This window comes from Fusarium proliferatum, assembly GCF_900067095.1.
Source record: "Fusarium proliferatum ET1 genome assembly, contig: FPRO_scaffold013, whole genome shotgun sequence".
Classification (NCBI taxonomy): domain Eukaryota; kingdom Fungi; phylum Ascomycota; class Sordariomycetes; order Hypocreales; family Nectriaceae; genus Fusarium; species Fusarium proliferatum.
Window position 1 is genome coordinate 929,543 of NW_022194802.1, and position 15,216 is coordinate 944,758.

Genomic DNA, 15,216 nt, shown 5'->3' on the forward strand with positions numbered 1-15,216 from the left:
GTTTGATACCAAGAAACTATAACTATACTTACCCCCTTAGACAAGATCTGTGCTTCTCTTCCTAACCCTCCTGAAAACAGGAACTGCATCTCTCCCACTTCCAATCCACTTGACAACATCTTTCCCAAGATCCAACCCCTTGACCTCTTTCATATTTGCAATCTCATCGGCGGCAAACCCAAAGAACAACTTCAAATGATCATCTCCATCCCCCAAATCATCTATAGTCAGTCTTAGTTGTTCGTTCATAAGAACAATGCTAGTGATCTTCATATGCTTATGATACGTCTCACTCGAAAGCTTGTCGTGTAGAATCTTCTTCCAGAGTCTTACAGCTGCGAGAGATTTATCGCGAATTACCCACCAGGGTGAATGAACATCCTCTAGCGGGTCGTTGGGCCATTGGAGCCAGGGGACTTTGATGGCGATGATGGAGTGGTCGTTGGGGTTGTCGAAGGAGCGGTAGCAGCAGACGCCCTGGGGGTTGGGCCATTGGAAGCTGAGGTAGGAGCTCATCTTGACTGTTTACTTACCTTGTGTGTATTAAAATATTAGTTGTTGTCTTGAAACGTATTTGGGACCGTATCGTTTACTCTGTGATTTCAAGGTAAAGGAGATGGGCAATGGCTTTATATGTGTGGTATGAGACATCATATTGCGCAGTTGTTGCTGAGCTGTCCGTCCATGGTATCTGTTCTAAAGGTTGGAAGTGCGAGAGCAATGGTGAACATGGTGTTCGTGCAAGTTCGCGGGCGTCTCTTAGAAGCCAAGCCCCATGCAAGTCGAGTCTCGAGGCGAACAAAGGAGTAGGCGAACTCTTTACAATGATAAACTCGAGAACAAGCCCAGGCAAGAGTCTTTACAGTATTGATTGACTTGAGCCAACAAAAGGAGAGCGAGAAACTAAGAGGCCAGCCAGCCACTGGGGCCAAACCTACGATGTACCAATTGTCACTTCATCAAATAGGAACACAGATGACAACCAAGATCAACTCAGTCAATAGATATATATGCATATTTTCTAACCCATATCTCACGTATAACTCCGCTGAATCAAAGCCCTAGTGAAACTCGGCCTCAACCCTTCCATACCTGACCCCATCAACCTTCAGCTCAAATCCCAAGCCCGCACTCTCGACCCTCATCTCCAGTGTGAAATCTAAATTATCAAACTCAACGCCTCTCGTCGTCGTCAATCTCGTAAACAAACTCCTTGGAACAGCGTTGAGATCTGTTGTGAGGGTACACACGTGGATCAGGTCGCGAGTGTATGCTGCAGGTGGTTCGTCCGCGTCACATGCTATGAGATCGTCGGTGACGATAAGAGATTGGCCGGGACGAAAGTTGCGTGTGTAGTGGAATGCGATGGGTGCGAGTGGTGATAGAGCCTCGCCCTATGATGTATTAGGGATGGGGAACGAGTTAATGAAAGGAAGAGACGTACCTTAGCAATATGCCATTGCATCCGGTCAGAGACCATCCAACGCTCCCATAAGGGAGACCAGTATCGCTCACTAACCGAATGCTTATCCTCATCATACACAGTAGCATACGATGTACCATAGTGCATTCTCGACTTACGAGAAATGACCATGTTGCCTTCCAGTCCTCGCAAGACAGCACCTCGTACAACCGCCGTCCAAGCATACACTGGCTGCATCACTTCAATGGAGCCCGCCTCCTGTGTGGAATTGGCATTGGCGTGTGTAGGCCTTTCGCTGTATGGCGGTGGAGCAGCGCTTGTAAAGTGGTTCTTAAGCCGACGATATAGATAATCGCTCTGACCAAAACCTCCAACTAGCACGATGCCGGATACAATGCCTCCCTTGGAGCGAAGGCCTGTGACTTGGCCCTGGACAAGGTCACATACCTCTTTAACTACAGGCTCGAAAATGTCCTTGACTTGTTCTGCTGTCATGACGAGGAAGCCTGAGTCCAGCCCAGCCTCTTCGTCGTCGGGAAGACCAGGGAAGCTACGGAGGTCAGTGGGATCCAAGTAGGGACGCGGGTATACATACGGGACGTTGACTTCCTGATGCTCATCCTCATTGAAATTCCGTTTCACGAACTCTTCAAAGTATCGAAGACCCATTTGCCACGTCTTGCCTTTCTTAGCCTTCATCTCATCAAAGCGAGTCTGACCAAGACGGCCTCTAACATGCTCCTCAAATCGATAATTCAAGAAAGCACTTCCACACAGCCCTCCCGTTCCAACCGCAGACTCCTCTACACGGAGCGGCTTGAGCGAGATGATCTTATATGCGATCAGACTTTACATTGTGAGTACCATGCTATGTGAAGGGGTTGCTAAACTTACTCAACAGTACCGCCTCCAGCATCACAAACAATGAAGTTATCACCCACGTTCAGGTGATTCGGCTGGATCGCCTTGAGCGTATACACAGCCGCAGCCTCAGGCTCACTGATCATTTGAATCTCAGACCTCAACCCCATACCTGCTCTCTCAGCAGCCTGCAGCGTAGTGTTCTTTGCAGCATCACTCCAAACAGCCGGACAAGTGAGTACAAACTCAACTTTTGTCGACGCCATGAACGACTCACCGTACCTACGGGTGAGCGTATCCATGGTATGTTTGTAGATCTGAGTTAAGTAGTCACTCACGGCGTCGACGACATTCTTGTTGAAGCGCTTAAGCTGTGCGGCTGTGTCGAGAGGGCTGACGTAGAAGGGAAGTTTTTGAGATCGGTCCAGAAAGAGCTTGATACAGCGTAGACGTGACTCCTCTGGCTTGAACTGGAAACCCCATTTTACTGTTGGTTCAGTGCCTTGCGGTGCGTTGGGAGGAAAGTCGTAGGCAATCTCAGTTGGGACTTTGTCCGATGTGATACCGTTGCCGCCAGGCCAAGTCTTGATGATTTCTATATCATCAGGGGTAGAAGTGTATACGGCAGCAACACTACGAACATTAGTTTCATGCTTTCTCTAAGCCTGAGGTACTCACCCTGAAAATGTAGTTCCAAAATCAACACCCACAATCAAGCGATCATTCACAGGTGTCTGCTCCCTCACCAATTCTCTAACAGGCCCATTGATAGCCTCCGTGGAGCTTGGTGGGGTATAACTGTTGAAGTAATTATTACGACTGTCCCGGTTCCGCTGGCTGCTTGTGCTAGGTCGTATTGGCAGATTGAGACTCATGATGGGCTGATTGATAGAGATAGTGATACTGATAGAGGTCCGGGTTTCTCAGTTAAATGCTCATCCATTAGTCCATGAATCCTTCAGCCAACACCGAATTTACCCCTCCCCCGCGTAAGATGATCCAGTTCAGCCTCGTCTTTGGTTGAAATGATGGTGAGTGATCAAAAAGAAACGAGATTTCAAGAAAATGAGATGATTCAAGTTCGTGAGATGTGTAGATTATCCACGGGTAAGATCGTCGCAAAGTTCTCGGCTTCCTCAAAGTCCGTCCAACATGAATCAGTTGATTCGATGGTTGCTCCGTGTGAAACGTCTATCGTTACGGCTCAGGAACAAACACTTGATAAAAGTCGCCAACGACCCCCGAGGACAAAAAGAGCGTTTGGAACGTTTTAAAGAGATACAGAGATGGTCTCCGTTTCGTAATAATCACCGCTCGTCGTCAGTTCTTGGCTTGGCTGACCAGGACAGGTGAGTGCTGCCTAAGGTAAGCGTTGTGATGTTTGTCTAGCCGGGCACGTGACCATGATAACCTCTCACCAACTCAACTCAGCTCAACTCTCACTCGAGTTGCATTGTTCAATCGTTTGACAAAGATCTTTTTCAGATTCACCTCACAAAACTCAATGCCACTGATCACATTGTGGCTCGCAACAATGACACCCTGACGGTCATTCGTGTGAACTATAGTAATATTATAAAGTCTAAGAGATTTGCTTATTCATATCCCAGCCTAATATTGTGCAAATAACACCGTGCATGTCACTCCTCAAGCCACCTCATCTCCTGTCTTTCAGTCTCTCATTTGGCTGCCTCTCCGCTTTCTACAAATGTTGCCTCATTATTCTGACTTGATCCCCCACTACTAAAGGGAGGCAGAAACCTTCTTGTCCATTTAATGAGACCGCCAACATTCTCCATGAAGCCCACGATGCTTAGTTCACATAGGCCATTGGGCAGTCCAAGCAGAAATAGCATAGAGCACATGAAACAGTAATTGTTTTGATATTTTGCTGATTAACCCCATGGTTCCCTCCTCATACCAAGGCATCCCTTCTCCTGTTGCCGGGGCGTGTAAAATTATATACTTTGATCATAAAATTGCAAACTGCTTTGTCTGGCATCCAGGCCTGCGAAAAACTCCATCTATTGATTCGACAGTCTCCCAATGCATTGACTGAAAAGGTGGGGAATAATGAAATGCTCGCTGACTTTTTTACATGTTTCAATAAGCAAACGATGGCTATGGCCGTCACTCTGTTCATCTCCCGGGGAGACGTCCTGTTTGACCCTGTTTTGTCCATTCAAGCAAAGATAACCCAAGAATATGACAAAGAAAATGGCCGGTCATATTCAGCCCAAGCACCTCAGACTCCTTTCCACCTTTCTTATATAGTAGTGAGACAAAGGAAAGAAATTGATTGAGTGGTATGTGTGTGGTATTGCTTCAAGCAGATTGCTGCGGCTGCGCTCGCCTGTGGTCTATAGGGGGTATTTGATACTCAAGGTATAAAAACGAAGAAGAGCAAAAGGTTCAAGAAGTGAGAGATGGCGAAGAGGTAAATAGTAATAATAATGAGCAGAAGGCGGCATAAAACTGCGACCGGGTATTTGGTGAAAATGTTGAGTGCTGAATCGAAGGGAGGAATAAAGTATGTATAGTCAAGCCAGTGTGCCCAAAAATCAAACGGACCGTCCACGTTACAACAATGATAGAAAGATCAGAAAAGGGCCGCATATCTCAACCCAAACACCCAAACACCATGACCATGCGAGTCGATATCAATAACTTTTTCGGCGCCACTGGACGTAATCGTAACAGTATGTCAAGACGAAACACTTAGAAGCGACTGCCAGCAGCCCAGATGCTAGCGGCTGCTGATGCTGCCCACTCGCTTTCCTCATATGGTGGCGTGGGCCACTTGTACTGGTTATCCGTCTTCTTGTTAAGATCCAGTGGTCTAGGGGTAACAGCCTCGTGGCCATCGGCAAACAGGACCTGATTACCGTTGGCTGAGGGCGACGGCGTAGGGTATGGGTTCATCAGCCCAATGTTGCTGGCCGACTGTCGAAGAGGTTTATTTTGGTTCTGCTCCATGCGCTTGACGGCCCGTTGAGTAGAAGTCAAAGCCTCGTCTAGAAGCTCGTCTTCCTCATCAGGAGCCTCATATTGATGCACGCCATGTGTCGCTTGGGCCCTCCTTGTTCGGCTAGAGATGGGTCCACCTCGAGCAGCACCGATCAGGTTGTCTACTGACCGGGCTTGGTGTTGAGGAAGCGAGTGATGTCGCTTGAGGGTGCTGGTAGGCGAGATCTGGTGACTGGGCGGAACGGGAGGTCGCGAATCGAGGTTGTTCTGAACATCTCGGAGGGCCTTGTCCAGGGATTCGTAGACCTCGGATTTAGGAATGGGAGCCTGTTGTTGCGATTGGTCAATAACCATGGACGACCGGTTGCTAGCCCAAGGGCCACATCCAACCTGGGCCTCCAGGTCGTCGTCATAGGCGGGTGAGACGGGGGTCTGATGTCGTCCCGAGAACCGCCGCGCACGCTTTCTGAGATGTGAAAAGAAGCTCTCCTTCTGTCCACTCGGAGGGGAGGCGAGGCCAGAATTCCCATTGAGTGCCCTTTCGGCCTGTTGCCGATGCATTTCTGTGTAGTTGTTTGTGCTTGAAGCGACAGAGAGCTGTCGGCCAAGTTTCTTGGTCTTCCCCTGGCCATGTCCATTAGCGTAAGAGTCGTCGTATGTGTTGTTGGCGCGGGCATTTACAGCATCAGGGATCGGCGAGATCGGTCGCGCAGTAGGAAGAATAGGCATGGGCGCTACGTTCGACGGGCCATTTGTCCAAGTGGTCCTCTTTCCGGCAGCCGGGCGAACCTTGGCAGTGGATGCCTCAACAGCCGATGAAGCGTGTACAGGTGCGGGCCTGGGGGCTGTAGAATCCTTTGTCTGGGACTGCATAGTAGCCAAGTCAGTGCTCTCAGAACGTCCGATGAGAGACTTGCGGAACCAAGATTGCTTCACAGAGGTGGGTGTAGTAGTAGTAGCCTCCTTGCTGCTTCGGCTGAGGTCGGACTGCTTGCGACCAAGGATTCGCGAAGCGGAGGACTTGGGTCGCATTGGATCAACGGCATCAGCAAAGTACTCGTGAGCAAGAGCCTGTGATGATGTTGGACGGTTCTTGGGGTCCCACATCAAGCACCAAGTGACGAACTGGCTCAAAGAGGTCGGCCATTGGGGTGTTTGCAGAATGGTGTCCATAGCATGAGGAGCCATCTTGGGGAATGAGAAACCAAGCTTGCCAGCGAGTCTGGTTCCCTCACGCCAATCTCCTCCACCGACGCGGTTACCGGACTTGTTGTACCAGTTACCAGGGCTGCCCATAATCTCACAAACTCGCCAAACTTGATCAACCTCGTTTCCACCAGGAAACAACGGCTTCAACGTAGCAATCTCAACAGCCATAGCACCAACAGCCCAGATATCCACGGGAGCGGAGTACTCTCCAGCTCGTAGAAGAACCTCAGGAGCACGGTACCATCTTGTTGATACGTAAGTGGTGTAGGGGAGCTTTGAGTGTGTCTCTCGGGCGAGACCGAAATCGGCAATCTTGACGGTGTATGTGGGTGGTGTTGAGGGGGGAGTAACGAGAGCTGAGTATCGGCGGAAGGTGTTGCCAGATTCATTGTGACCAGAAGTAGTGACTAGAATGTTTTCGGGCTTGATGTCGCGGTGGAAAAAGTGGTGAGAGTGGATGTGTTCGAGACCTTGCATGATCTGAAAAAGAATGCTCTTAACACTGGCGTTGTCGAGACACTTGTGGTCGCGAGCCTTCATCAGTTGGTAGAGGTTGCCCTCCATGTACTCCATGGCAATATGAAGCTTCTTGGTGTAGGGGTCCAAGAAGATGTCGAGAGCGGGAACAAGGTGAGGATGTTGAGGGAGAGTGCGAAGGAAGACGACCTCGCGAAGTTCCAAACATGGTGCTAGCGACTCGAAGCTCTTCTTCATTGTCTTGATAGCGACCTGCAGAAATGGTTACCGGAGCTGTCACACAAGAGGGTGCACATCGTATTGACTTACCACTGTACCTCGGCGAGCAACGTTGGCACCAGCCGTTCGAACTCTACCCAAAACGACACTGCCAAAGCTTCCATCACCAATTTCCTTCAGTACTTCAAATCGATCCTCGAGGGCAAGCTGTTGACCAGAAACACCCCGATGGGTCAAATCGTTTTGAACAGTCATCATGTCGGTTGTGATCGAGTGACTCTATTTCGGATGCAGTGACACGCGAATGAGTTGGGGTCCTGGGGTACGAATGTTATTCGGAGGGTCCCCGAATTGGACGGCAGCCAAGTGAATATACCTAATCGGATCCAAAAACAAGAAGCTCTCTCGAAGAGCTAGAAATCGTTTTACCGGAGCATTCAGATCGGACAAGTTGATTTTGAAAACGGCGGCGAACGAGCGTGGGACCCGACGGTTGGTGGGTGTGGCAGCGAACGTGTACAATTGTATATAGCAGTATTGGTCCCTGAAGCAATTACTCGCCGTAGTAGTAGTAGTAGCACTATTGATCGGATTGAGGGGATGTGGCGGCGGTAAATGTAACGAAGTTGATGATTGATGAGTGAATGGAACTGAACAACGGGAGGTCGAGAAAGAGGGGACGGGATGTAAGTGTTTAGAATTAATCGAGACGACGTCGGATGGACGAGAATAAACGTCAATCAAAAGAGATGAGATCTCGCCAGAGGGTCCAGGTTCCAGAAGAGCAAAAGGAGTGACTTGAAGTGAGGGTGATTGCAGAAGTGGATAGGGTCGATATTAACGAAAAGGAGAGCGAAAGAAACCTAAGCTCTTGACAAGGGACAAGGGCAGCGGGCCAGGGGGGAGTGAACTGAACTGAACTGAACCTGCCGATCGGGGCAGGATCCTCAGGCCACTAGTGAATACGTTAAGGTAAGGTAACCCAGTTGCTCTGCTCTGCTCCCCAAAAGAGAGGCCCCAGCGAACAGTTTCCCGCTCGACCTCTAGTGTGATTAATGCGAAGGATGCTTGAATAATGACCAGGGTCGTTATCGATTCAGCAATTGTTGGACGATGTCAATAGATGTTGTTTATTGTCATTGTCATTATTGAATATGTCAGAAGAGGGGAAGAAAAAGAAGAAAAGAGGCAGAGAGAAATGCAGGTGAGCTGAACATGGGGTGAGCCCTGACGTGGTTCAAATCCAGGGAGAGACAGACATGATAGAGCGAACATCAACCAACCTATACTGAAGCAAGCAAGTTCCCCCCAGAAAAGCCCAAAGGGACCAAAGCCAGAGTCAGTACAGTACCAGAGGCGCCGACAGGTGAGACGAGAAGGGGGCGTGAGAAGAGAAAAGAGACAGACAGAGGCCAAAAGATGGATGTGGGCGTGTCGTGGTATCCGTTAACAGCCCAAGTGAGTGGAGTGCAGCGAAGCTGTGGAAGAAGCAATGGAGACTTTGCTCAGTCCAGGGCTCACCAACGGGAAAGGAGGTCAAGTCCAAGTACTTGCGAGCTGCAGACGGAACCTTGCAGGAACCTTGGCCGCTGCAGAAAAGGTGGCTGGGAAAAGGGTATTCATGTCACTAGCCAGCTGTAGATTTCGGCCAACGCATGTCACTGTACGCCATCACAACTCTCTCGTCTCCACTCTGAAATGCGCCCCTGTCCAAGAAATGGAAAACCCAGCTCAACAGCGACACTTTCAGTTCAGGCTTTATTCGCCAAGATCCGGGTACGTACCCGTGCTCCGGTCAGGGCACTTAGGCACCCCAGGCAGCTCTGAAAGAGACCTGACGGCAAGGGAAAAGGCCCATGGCAGCGGGAGCACACTGGGCTGGCGGGGAGCACACGGGAGTCCTTCTGAAGCTCTGGAGAGTGACCTGCTAACGAAGCCTTATGAACTTAAGTTCGAGTCACGGCGCCCTGGTGGTACCGGTACCTCATTTTGTGCTGATCTCAAGCTGCAAGTAAGAGTACTGATTCACAGCCATCCCATGCAGAAATAAGCATAAGCATGCTGTTTTTGCCAAACGATGCGCAAAGGGAGGCAGAAACCCATCTGAGAGATTATCAGATCAGAGACAGCGACACGCGAAATTCCCAATCTCAGGATAACATGTCAAACTGTCGTAGACAAGCGAAGAATGAAACTAGGATCCAAGAGCAACCGCACAAGATCCAATGGTGTGCAAGGTTCTGAGAAATGGATCATTTGAAGACTTCCTGGGGAGGGTCAGAAGAGTCAGAAGAGCACACCAAACGAACCTTAGGGTGTCTTTTTCACGGTGTCGTGTGGCCCTCTCAACTCTGGCTGCCCACTGGTATGGGCTAGAATGACCGACGTGAAAAGTGGCAGACGGCGAATGATATGACATTACAGAGATCACGGGCGGCTTAGTCCTTTCATCTTGAAGCCCAGTCAGTCCCAGTCCCAGTCCAGTCGGCTCTTGTTCTTGGACCTTGGTCTTGGAAATAAGGGCCAGTCTACGGAGTACCGCAGTCCCAGATAAATGGAAACGACTCTCGTAACCTCGCTAGTACTGAAGAAAATGGATGACAGAACAATTGGGGACGAACGAAACCACAAGAAACGACCTAGGGCCACCGGGGGAAGCTCCCCTGGCCCCCCTAGAAGCTTTCTAGGATTGGATTTTGCACCGGCGATGACGGCGTCGCAAACATCGACCATTTATCTGCCGACCTTTACTGGGAACTTTTCGTGCCTGAGGTGCTATCATAATCATAGTCAGTTCAGTCACAATCACGGGGACCAAAGCGATGAGCATCCTAGTGTCCAAGCCCAGTCTCAATCTTGTGGCGCGGCGGGACCGTTCAATGTTTTCCCGTGTTTTATTTCTTTTTTGGGGCATGGCTCTCCGAGCTGCAAATTGTCGCAATTTGTGACAGTAACCCAAAGGGCCCCAAAGACGTTACCAACCGCGGCAGCAGATCACGATTGATAGGCCTGGGAGATGAGCAATTCAGCCTGTCTTGTCACCCAGGACCACCGCTTCCATGCCTCGAGCTTGAACAAAGATTAACGGCGTGCGTGGGTGAACAATTTATTGGTATCACAATGCTGTGTTCCCCGCAGGCAGGCTGTAACTAATTTGGCTTTCAATGAGCCAAGCAAAATGGTGAAATTGGCACACGGTTAGAACGCCCGACGCGTGCGTTTTGGAGCAGACGCGTTTTCTTACTCGCTACGGAGTACACGCGCTCGCTCTGCCGCCTCAGCCTCGGTCGATTCTCGTGGCCTCGCGCCACAGCACCCTGGGCTGCATATTAAAGATTGGCCCGTTGTACAACCGCAACTTATCTATCAATAGTTCAGATGAATGGCGCAGTCAAGCACGTCTTTCCTGCAAGAACCTTCAACTCGTATCGAGCATCCAGACTTATACCTAATCTCTAACTACTTAAGTGGCGCTCTTGTCAAATTCCATCCGCAAGAGCCTGCAGAAGGCCTCTCGCGTCCTGGCACTGTCTACTGTCTCGGGGTCGCATGAAATGGCCTCTAGGCTTTGCCCCTCGTTCATCCCCAAACCTTAGGTTCCCTCAGGGCCCTCGTGGGCTAATTGGTACGTGCGGGAGGCCGTTGTCCAACAGCCGGGGGGCATTAATCAAACAGGCAGCCTAGCCTAGCCTTGGGCGCTTTTCCTTCCGCTGGGACGTGCCCTGGGATTAATACTCACAGGGGCCTGGAGGGCAAAAGGAAAAGGGGGAGGTGATAGGAGAGGGGAATATCGACGAGGGCATTGTGACCGTTGAAGTGACGAAACACGCTGGAGAATCACTCTAAGACGCTTCGGAATGACAAAGGGATTTTGCTGAAGCCGTGACAAGAGGTAAGCAATGCAGCTTCAAGAGGTTGATGTGATGGAAACAAGGAACAGCTTTTTCCGAAACGTACAGACCCTTGTCACACACGTGTACAAGTCCGTTGGTAGTGCGAATTATGCAGCGCCATTCAGGGCATAACTGGGCATAAGACGCCACCCGGGTTTTTAGCCGTTGGAGCTGCAGGTTCTGTTCTGTCCCATCTTTCAGCCTTTCACAGTCAACCGTCTCAACTTGTGAGCCCTAAAGTGGTTCCTGGGAACCACTCCAGCCGCCTCTGTTTGTGCATTATGATCGATACACATGGTGTCATCGTGCCTGATCAAGGTGTAAGCAAGTTTGTTCAGTGGTCGTAACGTCATCCAAGATACAGATATCACATATCAGAGGATGTCACTAACATCAGGGTAGCCCCGATCTTTTGTCTGACTGGCATAAGATCAAAGCGCGTTCAGTATGCCGAGAAATGTTCGATCAAGGGTCCAAAGAAGACTCGAGAATTCCATTATCCATGCGAGATTGATCCTTTCGTGAGCAAGATTGTGTGCTTCTTTTCTCAGTATCATGCTGATCCATCCCATCCCACCGGTCCTCGAGCCAACGTCCGGGGTGTGGGGCCGTCTGCCAGGGGCCAGCCGCCGGACCGTAACTCGACAGGGCCCGGCCAATTTCACACTGGCCGTTAATTACCAAACAACCCGCCTGCCAGGTACAGTGTAGTCCGTACGGGTTCTTTTTCATGCCTAATTGTGGGTGAGTGGCCCTTACATTCGGTACTTTCCAGAAAGCTGCTGCAGGTACCAAACGTCGAGGTACCACTTCACTCCATTCATCCCCATTGTTTGAAACCCCTGGGCTACACCAAGACTCGCACTCGTGAACGCCCACGATTGCACCGTGCATTGCTAATTCCTACTCGGGGCACGTTTTCCGATCCTGGACTTGTCTGTCTGTCACGATGCTGCAGGATCGACCCAATGCAAAGGACACATGCCTGGGGAACGGAGATTGCCTGCAGCAAATTTATAGGCGAGCTTGTCACGATGGAACCGTACGGTAGCATTTCCGGGTTCACCGGTGTTGTGGAATAGTCTAGCAGACCTTCTCGAAGGAAAGGTTATCCTGGCCCAACAGACTGGACGACCTAGGCGTCGATCCATCTCGCAACGCAGCGCAGCGCAGCGGTCGTGAATGATTGTCGTCCCCATTGATGCTCCCCCCTCCATTTCCCCTCTCGTTGCTTTTTGATTATCTCACGTAGTGGACGGTAGATTGGATGCCTCCCTCGGTGTTGGTCTGGTTATCAATGCCGCGGCTTGAAACGCGGCAAGTCTTTAGAGCCGTCGACAGACAATTGTGCATCAGCCTCGAATCATGCAGCCGGTTATAATGGCCAAGTACATAGATAACGGTAGTTATCAATATTAGGCCTGACTTGTCTCGAGGTGAGCAGGCGGGGTGAACTCTGATGCGATTGTCCCTGCATTCTCAACCCAGTCGATCAGTCAATCAATCAAAGCTCTAGCTGGCGCGTCGCTTCGTAACCGGCTATGCGCTGTCACGACCCAAGGCTACCTATGCCCAGGAGTTCCCTGCGCGACACGTTTGTCACTTGAGCGACGGAATGCACAGATGATAGATGATGCGAGTAAGCCAGTGCCTAAGATCTCTAAAGGGTCCGTTCACTCAGTTCCTAGCCCGACCCTTTGAAGGGACCTCCGATGGTGGCTGAGGTTGAAGGGATCATGATTTCTATTCCAGAGAAGACCCTATGAACGACCTACTGCGGGATATGGCCTCCATGATGGTCTTCAATGCCCAAGCGCGGCACGCACGGATGGAGGCTGGCGAGCAATGCATTTTTCTGAAACGAAGACTTGCTTTTGGGTCTGGGTTATGATCAGTACTGAGCTTTCAATTTGCTGCGAGGTCGAACTGTGTCTGAACGTGACGTGCCGTGCCGTGTCTTGAAAAGTGTGCCGCGATCCCATCAATTTAGCTCCAAGATCGTCGTCATTGCACCGTTTCTTCTCTAACAGCCTACCATTGAGTTGGAAGAGTGTGCCTGTACCTGTTTGAGTAGCTCGGCTCACATCATCACCGTCATCAGCCATGAAACCTTTGCTACCATCTCCTCTCTGCAGTGCTGACTCTGCCTGTTGATCAAATCAATTGGCAGAAGATCGCGATCAAGCCTGCGCCACATGAGCAATGCCTGCACCATCATTCGTATTCCCAGCCCTCGTCTGTTCTGGTCTCAATGCCTCACTTTCGCTTTTCCTGCCACCTCTTTCGCTTCTCAGGACCTAGCCAGCCTCGAGACCAACTGACCTAACGTTTTTCATCAATTGGCATTTGTGGAGTGCAGGCGCCAAAGGGTTCTTCCCGATGGAACGCCCCGTGCTGCTCCACCGGAGCCTCGAGCCCGTTGGCCTTCTCTAGGGTGTGCACTATCAACAGTAAAGTGAACTCAGAAGGTCCGAGAATCTAGGAGCGGTGCATGAGTAATTAGGTTTTGGTGATCGGCATCACTCGAGAAAAGTCGTCCGTTATCAAAAGCAAATTCTCAACAGCGGTTCCGGCATTGGAAAGGGGCCTGTGATCCTGAGGTTGAGACTCAAAGCTCGGCTGTAGAGCAGTTATGGACCCATGCTCCGTCACCGCATTGTCGGGTTCACTTTTGACGTGTTCCGCTTGTCCTGAGTGACCATGACCGATTGAGCCTTGCGTTTTTCTGGATGATCCGCCAACCGGGACCTGAGCTGTCAGTTCCGTATTGGCCGGGTTTAATGCAAGCTTTTCCTTTGCGTGGAATTTGACGAATGTGGCGATGTCTGTCCATCCCGAGAGCTACGATAGTCGATCTTAGCCCGCTTGGGTCGACTGTCACAGCGGCATCACTCATGGTGAAGTCATTGATCAGTGCTGTTACTGACGAGACCATTGGCCACGAAGCGCGTTGTCTTGTCGATCTATTTTGTTTTCTTCGTACTGTATCCAGGACCCAGTGATGCTCATCGCAACCGATGCTCGCTCGGTGGATCGACAACAGCTTATCGTAGAGCACGGATTCAGGGACCAGCTGTTTGCAACGGGCGGGTTATAGAGTACCGGTCTCTCTGGGGGGTTCTTGCTGCCAGTCTTGAATCAATGAAGAGCGCCAACATCTTGTTTTCTCATGGCTGAGAGCTTGTCACGCCGTTTTGGACGTCTAGCTTTAGCCCAGTGCTGAGGCTTGCACAAGCGCGAGTCAAAAGGTTGCCTACCCCAGATCCTTTGGCCAAGATGAGTAACATCCACATGGGATCGGCCTGATCTGGAAGACCTCCAACCTGTATCGGTAAGAGCGTCTTTTTGCGGTCTAGGCCTGACCTTGTCGTCTCTGTAGAGCGAGTCTATCGATGGTGGATTTGAGAAGATGGATGAAGCCTGTTACCGCAGGTGGGTTGTTCGCCAAGCTTAACCTGACGATGGATACCAGTTTCTACCGTAGACACGCCGTTAGCAACGAATAGTCAATGGGCAACTCAGTAGCTTGACACGTCTGTCGAAATCACTGCAGCAACATGGCATGACCCTAGCATGTTGAAAAAAAACTGATGCTTGCTTGTTGGTTGACGCGGTCACTTGCATAGTCCCGTCCAGCCACGCGATGGAGGCCAATACCTAGTTTCTCGCAATGCAGGGTACATACAGAATTACCGTTCCATCAAGAAATATACTGCAGCCCCTTTGCAGTTTTGCAAATACCTGCAGTGAGTCTGATTACGCTCGGATGTCGAGATGGTTATGCCAATCATACAGCGCGGTACACTCGTTGACCTGAGCATCTCTGGCCATCAAAGGTGCATACAGTCCACAGACAACGCATAGCCTTATGGTGATCAGGGTAAGTGTAAATCGACAAGCTCGTGGACATGCCAGCTGATCGTCTGGGGTTTGGACAGCGAGCTAATTCAACGCCATGGACGGTTCCGCTTGAGCGGTGAAGACTTTATTCGATTTTCTGTAGGGTAGATGGCGGTGAAAATGTCGGAAGCGACTGGGCATCGTGTTGACCCTGTCTCTGTCGCTGAAAGAGGAAGCTTGGATAGCGAACTTGGCATGCATGGTGATGAGTTTCTGGGGACAATTTGATCGATGTTGATGAGATGGGAGTGAGTGTAGGGTGTAATT

At 50.4% G+C, this 15,216-nt stretch overlaps 3 protein-coding genes across 3 annotated transcripts; all 3 read right to left on the bottom strand.

The window, feature by feature from the left end:
- Nucleotides 1-36: 36 nt before the first annotated feature.
- On the bottom strand, nt 37-516 carry FPRO_12941 (uncharacterized protein; the record flags this gene model as incomplete). The annotated part of the gene is made up of 1 exon (XM_031223512.1): nt 37-516. One exon carries the CDS (start codon nt 514-516, stop codon nt 37-39), a length of 480 nt encoding a protein of 159 aa, XP_031088864.1.
- A 545-nt stretch (nt 517-1,061) lies between these two features.
- On the bottom strand, nt 1,062-3,159 carry FPRO_12942 (uncharacterized protein; the record flags this gene model as incomplete). The annotated part of the gene is made up of 5 exons (XM_031223513.1): nt 1,062-1,394; nt 1,445-1,973; nt 2,019-2,270; nt 2,318-2,917; nt 2,963-3,159. 5 exons carry the CDS (start codon nt 3,157-3,159, stop codon nt 1,062-1,064), a joined length of 1,911 nt encoding a protein of 636 aa, XP_031088865.1.
- A 1,843-nt stretch (nt 3,160-5,002) lies between these two features.
- FPRO_12943 (uncharacterized protein) lies at nt 5,003-7,411 on the bottom strand (the record flags this gene model as incomplete). Its single annotated transcript, XM_031223515.1, has 2 exons — nt 5,003-7,189; nt 7,247-7,411. The coding sequence occupies 2 exons, from the start codon at nt 7,409-7,411 to the stop codon at nt 5,003-5,005; spliced, it is 2,352 nt and encodes a 783-aa protein (XP_031088866.1).
- Between the last annotated feature and the right edge of the window lie 7,805 nt (nt 7,412-15,216).